The sequence below is a fragment of the Nycticebus coucang genome, chromosome 22 (assembly GCF_027406575.1).
Source record: "Nycticebus coucang isolate mNycCou1 chromosome 22, mNycCou1.pri, whole genome shotgun sequence".
Classification (NCBI taxonomy): domain Eukaryota; kingdom Metazoa; phylum Chordata; class Mammalia; order Primates; family Lorisidae; genus Nycticebus; species Nycticebus coucang.
The window spans coordinates 6756057-6771539 of NC_069801.1; the positions used below are offsets into that span (position 1 = coordinate 6756057).

The 15483-nt window shown below is 50.0% G+C and overlaps 2 protein-coding genes across 12 annotated transcripts in view; one reads left to right on the forward strand and one right to left on the reverse strand.

Moving 5' to 3' along the window:
- Positions 1 to 3062, forward strand: part of PIK3CD (phosphatidylinositol-4,5-bisphosphate 3-kinase catalytic subunit delta) — a 73146-nt gene extending 70084 nt beyond the window's left edge. For all 8 annotated transcript variants that reach the window (XM_053577266.1, XM_053577267.1, XM_053577270.1 and 5 more), the window contains one exon: positions 225 to 3062. In XM_053577266.1, coding sequence (XP_053433241.1) covers positions 225 to 362 — 138 coding nt within the window. In that variant the 3' untranslated portion in view covers positions 363 to 3062. The remainder of the gene's footprint in view (positions 1 to 224) is intronic.
- The window catches only part of CLSTN1 (calsyntenin 1), a 74909-nt gene continuing 61410 nt past the window's right edge, over positions 1985 to 15483 (reverse strand). For 2 of the 4 annotated variants that reach the window (XM_053577275.1, XM_053577273.1), the window contains 10 exons: positions 12447 to 12609; positions 9645 to 9701; positions 8379 to 8536; positions 7964 to 8112; positions 7432 to 7658; positions 6802 to 6972; positions 6287 to 6432; positions 4585 to 4720; positions 4090 to 4274; positions 1985 to 3640 (listed from right to left, as the gene is read on the reverse strand). In XM_053577275.1, the coding sequence (XP_053433250.1) occupies positions 3446 to 3640; positions 4090 to 4274; positions 4585 to 4720; positions 6287 to 6432; positions 6802 to 6972; positions 7432 to 7658; positions 7964 to 8112; positions 8379 to 8536; positions 9645 to 9701; positions 12447 to 12609 (1587 nt within the window). In that variant the 3' untranslated portion in view covers positions 1985 to 3445. The remainder of the gene's footprint in view (positions 3641 to 4089; positions 4275 to 4584; positions 4721 to 6286; positions 6433 to 6801; positions 6973 to 7431; positions 7659 to 7963; positions 8113 to 8378; positions 8537 to 9644; positions 9702 to 12446; positions 12610 to 15483) is intronic. The other 2 variants (XM_053577277.1, XM_053577276.1) reach the window with 1 other exon arrangement.

Sequence of the window (15483 nt, forward strand, 5' to 3'; positions counted from 1 at the left end):
TTTGGGGCCAAAACGTCTTTGACATCTTAATTTGAGGGAGGGTCAGGAGTCCGAGTTTGTAATCAGAATAAAGAGGTTTTCTCAAGGGAGATGCAGGGTGGCATTCTCCTAACGCCCTTCGTGCGGCTCTGTTAGGAGAGAATTTAAAGTTCCCAGACAGGGCTGCGTGACAGGGCACCGGCCGGGCCCAGGGTGTTAACCCTGCTGTGGTGATCTGGTCTCAGGACTCTCTGGCGCTGGGGAAAACGGAGGAGGAGGCGCTAAAGCACTTCCGAGTGAAGTTCAACGAAGCCCTCCGGGAGAGCTGGAAAACCAAAGTGAACTGGCTGGCGCATAACGTGTCCAAAGACAACAGGCAGTAGCGACCCTCGCAGCCCTGGGCCGGGGTGCGGCCAGCCTCCGTCCTGGAGAACCAGGCACCGTGGGTCCGTCCTGAAAGGGGCCGAAGCCTGAACTGTACCTCGTGGGAAAGAACCTACACAACTGCCTTTTGTTTACACTGGTTATTTATTTATGACTTGACATGTTTAAGGAACTAAATAGCCATAAATGGAAATGCATCGTTTGTGCAGGAGAGGGGCGTTGTCCAATGTCCTCCAGAGCACTGGGCTCTGACAGGAGGACACCGGGTGTGTCACCCTGAGTCTTCCAGCTGTGGATCTGGGCCCAGCAGAGACCGTTCTTCTGGGGGGACCTTCTTCCCAGACTCCCTGACAGTCTGCCTGGCCATGGCCCTGGCAGTCACCTGGTGCCTACTGTCCAGACAGGACACCTCCATCTCAGTTCACCCCCTGCCACCTCGGTGCCGACCCTCCATGTGTGTCTTCCGTGACTGGGTTCCGGCAGCTCCCAGGGAAGCCTGAGCGCCCTCTAGATTCAGGGACGTTGGCTCTTCACTTTCAAAGTGACTCTTGGGGATGGGAAGTCCCTCACTTCTGCTGTAAAGTGGTTTTGTTTTCAGGTAAGAAAATTATAACAGCCAAATGCCTCACTGAACCTCCACGGCTTATGTTAAAAAGATTCCCGAGGCCAGGTGCGATTGGGTCGGGGTGGAGCCCCACTTTGTGCAGCTGTTTATCCTTGGGAAGCAGGTTTTACTGAAGGTACAGGACAAGACCTCTTGCAGTTGGGAACCTGCTGTGAAGGTAATCAGGTACCAGGAGCATGATGGGGAAGGGGTTGGTAGAATCACCCTCTGTGGCTGTGAATAGTTTGAAATGGTGCTGGCTTAATTACCTCAGGCCTCCCAAAGGCCTGGGTCTGAGGTGCTTTAAAAATGCAGATGCCGGGGCATCTCCCTTTGGAAGCCAGCTCAGGAGATGGGGCCAGGATGCTGGGCTTTCAGATGGCCGTGGATGTCCTAAATGTTAGCAGCTAGCCGGCTCAGGAGATAGGGCTAGGATGCTGGGCTTTCAGATAGCTGCGGCCGTCCTAAGTGTTAGCAGCTAGCTGGCTCAGAACCCTCTGGTTGACACTTCTGCTCTCAAAAGCCTTGTAAGGCTCAGCAGAGCCAGAAGTTGCTGCCCTGTTAGTGGCCCAAGTGCCAGCACCAGTCAGTGCCACCCACAGAGCCCCTGCCTTGGCCACAGGCACCAGTGACCACATTCCTAGTCCCTACTAAAGTGCTAAGACCCACCGCCCCTCGCCACTCTGACATAGGAAGGGCGGTGTGCCCATGTTCAGGTTATTTATTTAAATGAGCCTGTGTGCTCTCCAGTGAGGGCGCACGCTGTGCATGGCCGCAGCGATTCCTGGTCTGAAATGCACAGGCCGTGTGCCTGGTGAGAAGGCACTTTCTGTTATTTTAAATCATTTCATGTTTTTGTATGGGCAAGGTGAGTTCAGTGTCACTGATGTGGGCTGAGACCAGCACTCTGTGGAACCTTGCAGTGAGACACATGAGAAGAAATAAAAAGCTTTTTTATGCTCTTATGTTCTCGGCTCAAAAAAAGAAAGAACGCAGGACAAAAACTAAGACACAACAGAAAACCAACCTCCTCCAACTGGAGTTAGAACCAGAACTTTATTGTAGTGTATACACTTTCAGACCTATCATCAATATACACATCTGAAAAGGGATACCGCGGCGGGGACAGGGTGACAACGTCCCCCTTTGTGTTAGCTCCACCCATGGTCTAAACAGAGCAGCTGGAGGGACAGGACGAGGAGGACGGCCCCACACAACAGCACAACCGTCAGTGTCCTTGAAACCAGCAGAGTCACAGAGTATTTAAAATGAGTTCCCCCAGTTGTAGAAATCTAAAATTTCACATGTAAATGAAAAGCAAAGTGCGCCCGTGGGTTGTGGATCCTGACCACCCTCTCTCCTTCCACCAACCCCCACCAACAGGGGGTAGGGTTTCCCCCAGACAGCAGGGGGAGTCCCACAGGGGGTCTGGGGAGGAGAGAGGAGAGAGGAGAGCACAGGCTGTTTTGGGAAATTCCATCACTTTGCCTTCAGGCCAGAGGGTCTCCTTTGGGTACAGACCACTCGAAGCCTGTTGCTTTCTCCAAAGTGTTCAGAAAATTGCATGACACCTGTCCATTAGTATAACCTATATACACATCCACCAGAGGGGAGACACGTTTATAAGGTAGAAACCACAAGGCTGCACACGAGGAGTCCAGGCCACTGCACAGGGAGCTGCTGTCACGGGAGGAGTGCGTAAAGAGCCAGGGACCCCCGCAGCCCCACCCCCAATGCCAAAATAGGGGCAGGTAGGACTGCAGACAAGCCCTGGCTACTTCCAGCTTCCCAGGAGGGGTGCCCGACCCGCCCCCTGAGCAGCAGAGCCTGTGGCCCACCTGCCCACCACACCCAGATCTGAGTGGGGTGGGAGGGGCCTTGAGTCTGGGGTAGGAGTCGGGAAGAGCCCCAGGGCCTCTCCAGCGCTCAGCGCCCTGAACTTTACATTCCAGTCCTGGAGTACACTAGCACAAGGGACACGAAGAATCCCGATTTATTTACAAAATATTAAAAAGTCAATTAATCATCTACATGTTAACCCCCATTCTGCCATTATTTATACATGCACTAGTTTGGAAAAAATAAAAACTTTTTTTTAAAAAAAGAAAAAAATGATTACCAGATGGGAGTGAGCAATTTTTATACCCTTTGTCACCAAGTCTAGTCATCGTGGCTTTTCTGGAGTGTGAGGGGCCAGCGTCCTCTCGCCACCAGAAGGAGACTCCCGATGCATGTGTGGGGCCCCGGTGGGAGCCGGACATGGCCAGGGGAGGTGACAGCACCTCGAGTGACTGACAGCGTGATGGAGCGGAGGGGGCAGGCGGGAGCCTACATCCTACACATGGAGCACAGCGAACGGGCAGCGAGGGGGGTCAGCAGACCTACTGGCCAAAATGACTTTGTACATCGTGGACCCTTGGGACTGGGAGGACAGGTGGCGGCAGAGTCTTCTGAAGCGCACGCGAGGCTGGTGGACGGTCAGTAGGTGAGGGTGGAGTCGTCCCACTCGAGCTGCTGCTGCCGGCTCCCACTCTGCTGGTCACCCTGCTCCTCCTCCTCCTCGCTGCTCTCCGACTCTGCACTGGTGATGTCATCCTCCTCCTCACCTTCCTCACTCTCCTCCTCCTCCTCTTCCTCCTCCTCCTCCTCACTGCTGTGCTGGTCCTCGTACGTCTGCCAGAGGAGAGGAGGCCCACGAGTCAAGCCACCTGGCCCCCGCCTGCAACTGTCACCTGATGTTCACAGCCTGGCAGCCACAAAGGAAGGGACCCTGCCCCCGGTGTCTCCCTCCCCAGTCACACAGGGGCCGGGACTGTACCAGAAGCTGCCTAGTCCAAGGTGAAAGGAAGGCAGAGCTCCTCCGGTCACCCCGCCCCAGAAATAACTCGGGGGTGGTAAGGCAGGGACAATGGAGTGAGCATCGAACCCCGGCAGGAGCTCACCTCTGTGCTTACGAGGCAGCCTGGCCTTGAACAAGGGCCTCCTGAGCCTCAGCTTACTCATCTGAGAAGCGAAGACCCCTGACCTCGCAGAGCTGTTCAGGCTCTGTGACACAACTCATAAGAACAGGAGGGTGCTGTGGCTGTGCCAGTCTTTCGGGAGGCCCGGGGCTGCGCTCCTACCTCCATGGGGTTGACGGTGATTGTCAAGGCAGAGTCGTCCCAGTCCATTTCACTCTCCTTCCCAGTGTCCTGGTCCCGCATGGTACGCTGGTGTGCGGCACGGATCCGGAACACTCCCAGGATGATCATGAAAACCAGGAAGCTGACACACACCACAATCACAACGGTCGCCGTGCTGGGGACAACTGCAGTGAAGTTGAGACCAGAGGGCAGTTTTAGGGAGGTCACCTAACCTCGGGGGCCATCATGCCTCTGATCTGCTCGGCTGTGCTGGGTGGGACAAATGGGCTCATCAGCGTGATTCACCTGAACCCCAATGACAGAAGCACTAGAAAAAGCTCAGCATAGGACTCACATCTGGCCCAGGGACCCACAGCTCCAGGGCCTCAGAGGACTCGGGTTGTCCAGACTCGGGGAGCGTCCTGCTCTGCCCACCCCGACCCTGCTCGGATGGCCTGGGTGCCTCTGCTCGAGCGCTTCCTCTCGCCACCCTACCTGCGAACGGGTGGGGACTGGCCAGGTTGTGACCAGACAGGTCGACGAAGGAACGATGCTCAGGGTGCACGAATTGCGGCTGGGCAGCCATGTGGTTTACGTGCTCCAGGGGGTTGGCCGTGTGGATGACGTTCACCTGCAGCAGAGACAGAGGGGATCACGAGAGGTGCTTCTTCAACACATCCAGGAGGTGAGAGACGGAGCTCAGCAGCTGGTGTGACTAATGCCACTTGAGGGGTTTAGGGCGGGGGATGGGGGTTGTCCCTGCACTGCTGCTGGGGGGAGGGAAGGTGCAACGGTCTGAGACAAGGACAGGGAAAAATCAAAAGCAAGCACTTAGAAACTGTTGTAACAATTTCATACTATCACACCCAAGGAATGTATCATTTTTCTCATAGTCTTTTTGTTTATGTTTAGAGATGGGGGTTTCCCCTGTTGCCCAGGCTTGAGCACAGTGGCTATTCACAGGCACCATCACAGTTCACTACAGCCTTCAACCCCTAGGTGCCAGCGAGCCTCTTGTCTCGGCTGCCCCTGGCATTACAGGTACAATGCTACTAAACCGGTTACAATTATTTTTTACTGTATTTTAAAAAGAAACCACCCACAAGAGTGGAAAAAACAAACCAAGGGTCCTTCCCCATGGGTTGTTTGGACAATGCTGGCACAGGCATTTTTCCTCCTTTCCCCCCAAACTGGGGCCACACGAAAACACTAATCATAACCATTCACTTCCTTTCAAATCTGTTAGCTTTGGCTCAAACAAAACAGGCACTGGCTCTGTAGCACAGCACATGTGGCATCCCGTGGCTCTGGAGTTCACAGTGCAGGTGTTCATTTGCTGAAAGGACCTCTGGGTCCCTCTCTTCAGACCTCGGAGGTCCTGAGCAATGAAGCTGACGATGCGTAGTATGTCTACTGAAGATTTCGGAGCACAGCATGCTGCCCTCTCCACTGTGCCCTGAGTCACCACTATGGGCCTTGGCAACATCAGCCCTGCCCAGAGGGGTCCCTGTGTCAGCATTCCTCGCCCTGGCCAAGGCCCCACGTTTACTTGCAATAGGGCCATTGGACCTGGATAAACTGCAGAGAGCCTCTGGTTCCTTGGGTGCTACTCTTTCTAAACAGCATCCTTAGCTCGGCACTCATAGTTCAGTGGTTAGAGGGCTGACCACATACGCTGGTGCTGGTGGGTTTGAAACCAGCCCAGACCTACTAAACAACAACTACAACCAAAAAATAGCAGGGTGTTGTGGTGGGCGCCTGTAGTCCCAGCTACTTGGGAGGCTCAGGCAAGAGAATCGCTTAAGACCAACAGTTTGAGGTTGCTGTGAGCTGTGACACCTCAGCACTCTACTGAGGGCAGATAAAACTCTGTCTCAAAAAATAAATTAAAAAAGACAGATCTCTTTCTCTCATGTGAAATTTCAAGAAACAGTCTTGTCCCTATTCCTAAAGCATTAACTTCCACTGGTGCCTTGTTACTTCTCTGCAAGGTTCCTGAGGCTGACTCTTGGGGACCCACTCTGCCCAGGCCCACCCTAAGCTTAACCCGTTATTCCAAACTAGCCCGGGCTGGCCCAGGCTAGATCCCAGCTGGAAAAGGCTCCCACCTCTGCCATCAAGAATGCTCTAAAAATTGGTATCTGCAGGTCTGAGGGCCATGAACTGCTGCTGCTGGTGGTGGGAGCGCCGCACTTACCTCCACCTTGAACTCGTTGCTGATGTAGCGACCATTCAGCTCCGAGCAGATGAGCTTGAATTTCCGGTCTAGCAAAGACCTGGAGTGCCAGTTCCGATAGCGCAGGAGGTGCAAAACCTCCTCGTAGCTGGCCATGCTGTCCACACCTGCAGGGGTTGGGTGCAAGAAGATTGCTGGGTGGCTGAAGTTAGGAACAGGAACAAGGCCCGAGGCCTGGGCACAGGCAGGCTGTCAGGCCCTGTCAGGTCGGCTGGGCACACAGGTCACACATTTATTTTGGCTTTCCGCTAGTGGGAATGGGTACAAAGTGCACAGGACCATTTTTCCCTCTGCAGGGGATGCGCCATCACATGCCTCCCCCCACCTGCCCTTCTAGGAGGCAGCACCTGCACTTCCTGCTCAGGAGGAGGGGGTGAGTGCACACACACACCCCAATCTCCTCCTCATGTCCTCAGATGGCAGGAGGCTGGTGGCCAAGACCTTCCAACGTCCATTCGGGCAGCCTGGCCTCTCACCTGAGAAGGTCACACCCAGCTCGGAGCTGCTCACTTCGATGCCCTTCTGCTGCAGGCGGGCTGTGTCCACCTCCAGGCTCTCCTGCTCTCGGTTCAGCTCCTCCCCCTCCACCGTGACCTCACAGGCGTCCAGGTCATGCACTGTCTCCTCGGACACCAGTGACTCTTGAACTGCAAAAATGGCAAAAGCTATTTTTGCTAACCAGAAATAGCAGAAGCTGTGGAGCCCAGGGAGGCTCATCCAGACACTCATAGGCCCCTTTTCAGGAATAGTGCCGGGGCAGGGGGGAGCTGCTCCCAAGAAACAGGGGTACTTCACTTGTCCTGAGTGAGAATGGTGGGGACGCTGCCCCCCGTGGGCCAACTAGCCTGGCAGGAGCAAGCAGTGTCTCCAGCCAGTGTCTTCCCCTCGCCCGCAAGCTACATCTCAGACCTGGACGTCCAACAGAGAAGATGCAAGCCCCCCACGTGCGTTTCCAAAAGACCACAGTGAGCGCCAGTCCATGGGTCAGATTCAAGAAGCAGTGAACAGCAACAGAACATTAAAATCTCCCAAAACTCCACATAGAAAAAGAGCCCTGTACGTTAAGTGGCAGCAAAAGGGTTTCCTGCCATGCCGGGTGTTGTTACCTGTGGGGTCCTCAGCCCCGTCGCCTTCGGGCTCCACTTCTCGGGTGATGGTGCTGATGATTCGAAGCTCGGGGAAAAGGAAAACCCCTTCTGAGCTTTCAAATTCAGAAGCTGCTCGAGCAAAGTGGTGGACGCCACTCAAGCTGATCTTGGGCTCTTCGGGCTGTAAAACCATCACGTAGCCCTCTACTGGGGGCACGGAGATACAGGTGGCCTCGTTAAAACACCTGCCAGCAAGAGACAGGGAGGGGTCAGGGCTCTGGGAGCTGGTCTCAGAGCCCACCTGTGCGAGGAGGCACGTGGCGTCAGAAGACAAAGGACTCCGTGAGCACCTGCAGGACAATAGCGGCCACTCCAGGAATCTGCTTCCAATCATGACACCTAAACATGACAGGAATCTCTCACCCACGCTCTCTGCTAACATGGTGTGGCTCGCCTTTCTTTATAGAAGGGAGACCAGACGGTCTTAAAAACCTAAATACACAAGTATCGCTGAGAGAAAACAGGTTTATTGTTAAAAACAAGGACATACTTGATTGTGCTGGTGATTTTGAGTCTTCGGATTCCAGGTGTGGGAAACTGCCGAGAGTTCAGGTAGGAAACATGCTGTATGGCCTTGTCCAACTCCCCAACATCTTCTCCCTCTAAGGTCAACACCGACTGACTGGGGTTTGCTTGGATCTGAAATCATCACCAAACAGAGAGAACAAAGCTCCAAGTGCAAAGAGCTGAAACCATGGGTACTTGAGTAAAAAGGATTAGACTGGGATTGATTTGAATTGGTGACTTAAAGAAAAGTTCATGTAATTCCAGTGAACAAGACCCTCTTTTGGGGGGGGGTGGTAATGTCTAAGGTGCAAACTTATCCACTAGGTGCTCCCTATCCCACCGCTGCACTTGAGGTCTAAAGAGCCTGAGCATGCTGGGCGGCAGATGCCTGGTGTTACCTGCACGCCTCTGCCACCATCTTCCGGGACTTGCAGGTCCAGCCCCTCTTTGCAGGTATACAGACAGTCAATCACCTTCTTATCCGCAAGTTTCCCGGAACGCAGTGTTAAGCCAGCCAGGTTACCTCGGAAAAACTGAGTCATGTGCAGGTCGCCACCTTTGGACAGTGGGGAGAAAACAAAGAAGTCAGCCTGGCATCTCCCAGTTCACTTCTCAATGCAGTGTTACCGGTGGTGGAGGCCTGATGGATGGGCATGCGGGTTAGTTCATACCAAATCCGGTTAGCCTTGCAGTCTACATGGAAGCACAATGAAGAAATTAAATCGTTTATGATCATGCACATGGCTTGGAAAAGGGAGCTGGGGGGGGTCCCTCACCCGAAGCCAAGAGGTCCCCTGAGTGTCCCCACACATCTGACCATTCTAGGTAAGGGTGCTGATCCTGTACCCATCACCAGGTGCACAGTGACCCTTCCAGCACCAGCCTCTTCAACCCGCTAGCCTCTCAACCCTTTGGCTCGCCTGGGGGCTTCCTCTAACTGGCAACTCTGGACACACACACAGGTAGGGGTGAGCCTGCACCCTCGTGGCCAGAAAGACAAAGGGATGCTAAGTTACCCTGCATGGGAAAAGTGTATACGTGCCTCCCAGACAGCTGCCACTTTGCTGAGTCCCCATCCTTCCTGTCTCCTACACCGAGAATAACTGGGACGTGTTGATGCTGTGACGAAAACAGACACCCAGAAAGTGGCCCTTAAAGGACTATAACGAAGACCCCCAAGCAGGAGAAATTAACCCTTAAACTGATGAAGAGCAGACACATTTTCACCAATGGGTCTCATTTGGATAAGGGCATCAGACATTGTAAATTATCATGAGGGACTAAGATTTCTAAGAAACATCTATTTAAATTCATCTCTAGAAACAAGTCTTTTTGTATCTCATGGTTCAGCTACACAAGCCCCTCCAACCTGACCTTGAGGTTTTGGCAGGGAGCCGGCCTCATGCAATGGGGTCAGGGTACAATGGGATGTGGGGCGGGGGCAATAAACCCCACGGGTGCTGCCTGCGTGGGCCACCTGCCATGTGGGGCCAGGACGGGCGGGTGTGGGGAAGCGATGGGGAAGCGTGATGCAGAGAAGCCGCACAGGCGGCGTCTGGGGCCAAAGTGCAACCTGGGCATTGCATGCGACACGTGGAATGAATCAATGTCTCATCTTTTAATGAAACACGACAGTGAACTGTAGGGAAAAGAAATCCAGCAACCTGCAGAGGCCATAGTCACAGGCTCAGTTTCATTGTCACTTTCAAGTCCTGAATATTCTGTAGAAAAGCAAGACAAAGACAGCAGAGAAGGACCGAGAAGTTAGGCTCTTCATTCAAACGGGACCTGGGAAATCGGTTTCAGACAAAATAAGCACAAATCATAGAGAGGACATTCCCTCGTCCCTCTCTGGGACATGCTCCGCCTGGATGGCAGCTGGTACCTGTCTCATTTCCCCAGAGCGATACTTACCACCCCTACCCCACGCTTCCCATCTCCCCGCACCCTCCTTGCCAAAACACAGATTCAATCCAGAACAAGAAGACTGAGAGGATCTACCCTGAATTCACTAATCTCCCTTGTCTGTGCTGCTAAGGAGGACGTTCCAAGGAGGCACACTGCTGCCCGCAGGTATCAACGGTGCCAAACCCTGCGCCTTCCTCCCTAACAGGGAAGGCATTTTGTGTGGACCAGAGATGGGGGAGCACAGAAGTACCCAAAGCCTGGTATACGGCCCTTGAAAAGTGAAAGTCCGTATTTTTTAGAAGCTCAAAACAAGTTAGCCTCTGTCTAGACTTTAACCACTAAGCAACAGAGAAAAGACATTTTAACCCAGTTTTTCTGAATGCACAGGGAGACTGAGACTACTGGTTGAAGAACTCGCCCAGGGAAACATAACCCATGGTGGGCCTGGGAGCCCAAACACCCTGTGACGGCAGCTCTGGCTCCTGCTCTAGTGCTCAGGGCATGGGCCCCAGCAGATGGCACGCATCCAGTGGCTGAGAATAGAATTCACATTTTCTGGGATCATGGCACTGGCCATGTGGGGCCGCGTTGTGGGGCAAGGCCAGAGGTGAGACACGGTGCACTTGTTACCTCCACCGGCTCTGCGGCTCCTCTGCCGCACGGTGGGATGAAGGACATTCCTGTCGATGGAGATGAAGCTGCTGCCTACAGCCCGGGCTCTCCATGGTGAATTGGCAAGTAAAGTGATCCTGAGTCCACTGAAAGGAAAAAGGAGGCCCTCCTCCCTATTACCTACATTTTAAACAATTTGTATTTGTTTGATTTGAAAATGGAAGTGTTTTGGTTTGTTTTGTTTTCTGGCTGAGGTTGTTGAAAGGGCCGAGGTAGAAAGAGACGACAGAAGATGAAAATTGGTATTTGATGGCAGAAATAGGGCGACACCAACAGGAACCAAAGGTGGGGGGCGATACGGGGGGTTATTTAAACAAAGTACTAAAGCCTCCAGAATGTAAAGTTAACATTTAGTTTTACATTTGTATTTTTATTCTTATTTTTAAAATAATTATTCGTAAATTACTGTTTAAACTGGGAGGGAATAAAAATGTGAATTAAAAATTAAGGACTCTTAACTGAAAAATTCCTGTATCCCTAATAATTTATTTCTTGTTTCTTGGCCTCACGTACATTTTCTCATGGAGGAACTGTCGCCAAAGTTAACTCTGGGAATCTACAGGAAAACTATGAAATTCAAATTCTCCTAAAATTAAGTAAATCTGTCTTGGGAATTAGGCTTTTTCATAAATTTCTAACCTAATTCAAGGCACACCATTTCCACAGGGAGAAAAAAATAACAAAAATGTCTGTGAGTGATGACAGCCCCTTGCGATGGCCCAGCAGAGAATGAGTGCAAGGGTCAGAGTGGGGCTCGTGAACGCCTGGTTAGACTGAGGGAGGGGTCTGTGAACTTGAGGGGAAGGATTACATGCTTATTTCCACTCTCTTCAGAAATGTAGCATAGCCTTTGGTTATAAATGTAGGCTACAGACCACAGCAGCGCCGACAGCGACTTTGTCATTAATAGAAATCATTAGTATTTTCACATCAGGCCATGACTGCTGCAGGATCACAAAATACTGTCGCAAAGCCCCTTAGTACTTTGAAGTTATGGCCATTACTGGACCTGCTGCTAGAGCCTGCCTTTGATGTTGGTAAAAGCACCACAGGTATTACTACTGCACAAATTCAATCTTTTAGTATGTCAATAACTATATTTCAATTTAACTGGTTGCCTTTGAAATATTATATGTTTTATAGATTATTAAGAAATTATTCTGAGAAGAGGACCACAGGCTTCCCCAGAGCAACCAAAGGGCTCCATGCTGCAGAAAGACTCAAATCCCTGGTCCAAGGGGTCTGGGTGTGGGCCCAGAGTGCACAGGCTTCTGGGGTTCAAATCCTAGTGCCATGATTAATCGGCTGGGTAATCCTGGGCTCGTTTACTTCTCTGGACCATGGTTTCTTCTGCTTTGAAACTAACTGGCACACAGCCCATACCTAGCAAGCACAAAACAACAGTGTGGATGCTCTGGTGGTCAGCATATCCCACACCCAGAGTTTCAACAAAGATTCCACAGAATCCCCTCCAGACGTGGCCCTGCTGGAAGGTGAAGAGCTCCTTACGGTGTTCCTGCAAGATTATCCAGCAATGAGTGCTCTGGATGAGGCCTCCAGGTCCAAAGCACGTTTCTACTCATGTCCTTTATTTTTGACTGCTGACTGCTGCTGCTTTGTCTTTGCGAACTTTTCAATAAACAGGTTAATTTATAAATTTGTTCCCTAACTAAACTCCCCCTCTCTGATTCCCAGGAAAGGTGATGGTGTGTTTTAGTCCTGGAACACACCTTTCCTGCATACCCTCGGATAGAGCTACACCTGTGAGGGGCATCAAAGGAAATGAGGGGAAAGGGTATAAAATACTGGTAAGAGCCTATTACCAATACAGTAAAGATGTATTATTTAATTCCTGAGACTTGGGTGGGGACGCTGAGGAACCTTACCTTGCCAGCACGCCCCAACCACGAGCTGAGTTTCTATCTTGGAGGGATGGAGAGGATAATCCTCCGTCACAGAGAAGGGCTCATGAGAAACACCATCCACATAGAGAGTCACACTTGGGAACTCCACGTTGAGGACATAGTGGTGCCACTGCTCGTCACAGACCTACCAGAGGCAAAGGGAAGAGTTAGGGGCTTGAAACGCCACCCTCCCTAGCATCAAAAGACACACAATAAATGTAATACAACTAGATCCGGGAAACAAGTCACATACAATGAGTATTTGTCTTTCTAAAAAGGAAAGGATAAAATAACATATAACAACGCCCGGTGTGGTGGCTCACGCCTATAATCCTGGCATTTTGGGAGGTGGAGGAAGGAGCTACTTGAGAACAGGAAGTTCAAGACCCACCTGAATAAGAGCAAGACCTGCCTCTCTACAAAACACAGAAAAATTAGCCAGGCAAGGTAGTGGGCGCCTGTACTCCCTACTTGGGAGGCTGAGACAGAATTGTTTGAGCCCAAGAGTTTGAGGTTGCTGTGGTGATACCACTGTACTCTGGCCCAGGTGACAGAGCAAGACCCTGTCTCAAGGAAACATAAAAATATAAATATAAATAAAACACAAAGTATTGGCAAAAACAGCTAAGAGGCCCAAGCCCACACAAGGTGGCAGTCACTGCTCACTCAACCTAGGACAGAATCCCACAAAGGGAGCTGCCAGATTCTGCTCTGCCAAACAGCATGATACCAGGATATTCTGACACTGGCCGTCTGGATACCCGCCCTCTGCAGGGCTGAGTTAGTCTGCCAACTGGCTGTGCCTTTTCTGGACCAAAGTAAAAAGCACCTCTAATCTCAGAATAAGAGACACCATAGTACATGTCTTTCCTTTTTCAAAGTTCATAATCTAGGCTCGGCGCCTGTGGCTCAAGCGGCTAAGGCGCCAACCAGATATCCCAGAGCTGGTAGGTTCAAATCTAGCCTGGGCCTGCCAAACAACAACGACAATTACAACCAAAAACAGCCGGGCATTGTAGCAGGCGCCTGGAGTCCCAGCTACGTGGGAGGCTGACGCAAGAGAATTGCTTAAGCCCAGGAGTTGGAGGTTGCTGTGAACTGTGACACCACGGCACTCTACCGAGGGTGACATAGTGAGACTCTGTCTCAAAAAAAAAATAAAGTTCATAACCTAAATAAATATGAACGTACAGCTCAGACGATGTGCCAAACTACACTGAGCACCATGAATGTGTTTCAACCAACTGCTATGTATGATCCTTTGTTTGGACTGTGATTCAAACAAACTGTAAAAACAGAAACATTTATGATACAATTTGAAGGGTGAACATTGGATATTTGATGATGCTAGGAATTTTGTTGCTGGTATTTTTTTAAGATTATGGTTGTCTGTGAGAGATACATAATGAAATTTGTAAGTCTGCGGAGAAAGAAATGCTCTACCTGGGTTTTCTTGAAAATTATTAAGTAATTTTTGAGTGGGCAATAAAAATTATCATAGGGAGTGGGGTAAAAATGAATGATAGAAGGCTGACCACAAGTTCTCAACTACTGAAGCTCGGGGAAGGGTACCCAGGGCTTTTCTTTATACTCACATGTCGGGTTTTACTTATGTCTGAAATTTTCCATATTAAAGTTTTGTAATCAGAAAAAAAGCATGTAATCATGCTTGTAATCAGAAGAAACCAAATTTGTACATATGGACGATGGTTACAGTAACAGAACTGTACCTAAAATGTCGACCTGTGCTATGAAATATTTTTTCTAGACTACACTTTTCTTTAGTCCCTTGAAAAAAAAAATTATAGTAAAAGTTTCTGAGATTTACATAAATACAAACCACATCAATGAGAGATGAAGGCTGCCCAGTCTCACCTGCCACCACCAGTTCTCACTAGACTCTTCCATTTTTATCTGTCTTGTAACTATTTTAGACAGTGTCACATTTTAGCAACCACAGGCACACGGTCAACTTTTGTCAAGTAACTCCATAAACCAAACAAAATTAAGCTAACACCAGAAGTTCCTTTCTCGGCCCAATCCTGGATCAGGAAATATCTGTTCTGCTTTTAACGAGGCTCCCTCCTGTAACACTGGGTCTTTTCACGTGATGTTTACGTCTTATCACATCAATCGCTGTAAGATTAGCTTTGCAAAGATGTCAGATCATCAACGGGAACGTGACATGATCTGTCATAACTGTAAACTGGGTCAAGCAGTACAGGGTGTCCCAAAAGTTGCTGGACCCAGGGAAAATGGGGAAATTGTAGCCGCACCTACCTTTATTTACAGAACACTCATTATAAAATTTTACGAAGAGATGAACCACATGTAGAGAATATTTTGTAAATGTTTTGTAAAATTTTTAGTATTTTGTAAAGATACATTGAACTACAACTTCCCATTTTTTCCCCATGTTTGGCAACTTCTGGGTCACCTCGTATTTATGTGCTACCTGAGAAATGTAAGATGGGTGGTTCCTTGAAATTTTTAAATATCCTGGGCTGCCCCTGATTGCTAAGCCACTAGGGCTCCCTGAGTAAAACCAAGGATCTCAATCCTAATTGTTAAGCAAATGCTGGATGCTGCTTATTTCAATAAATTATAACAATAATTTGAATTTTGTTTTTTTGAGACAGTCTCACTTTCTCATCCTCAGTAGAGTACCTTGGGATCATAGCTCACAGCAACCTCAAACTCTTATACTCAAGGGATCCTCTTGCCTCAGCCTCCCAAGTAGGTGGGAGTACAGGTACCTGCCACAACACACAGCTATTTTTTTTACAGGAGAGGGGGTCTCGCTCTTGTTTAGGATGGTCTCGAACGCCTGAACTCAAGCAATCGACCCACCTTAGCCTCCCAGAGTGAATGGTATTTTTAATTTAAAAACATTTTTTAAAAAACAATTCCTTTATATAACATACGGGTATAACAAAAACCTAGGTTTTTAGTACGAAAATATTAAACAGGTTTAATTTGTTACTCTTAACTACCCAAAGACTCAGGATTCATAAAATCA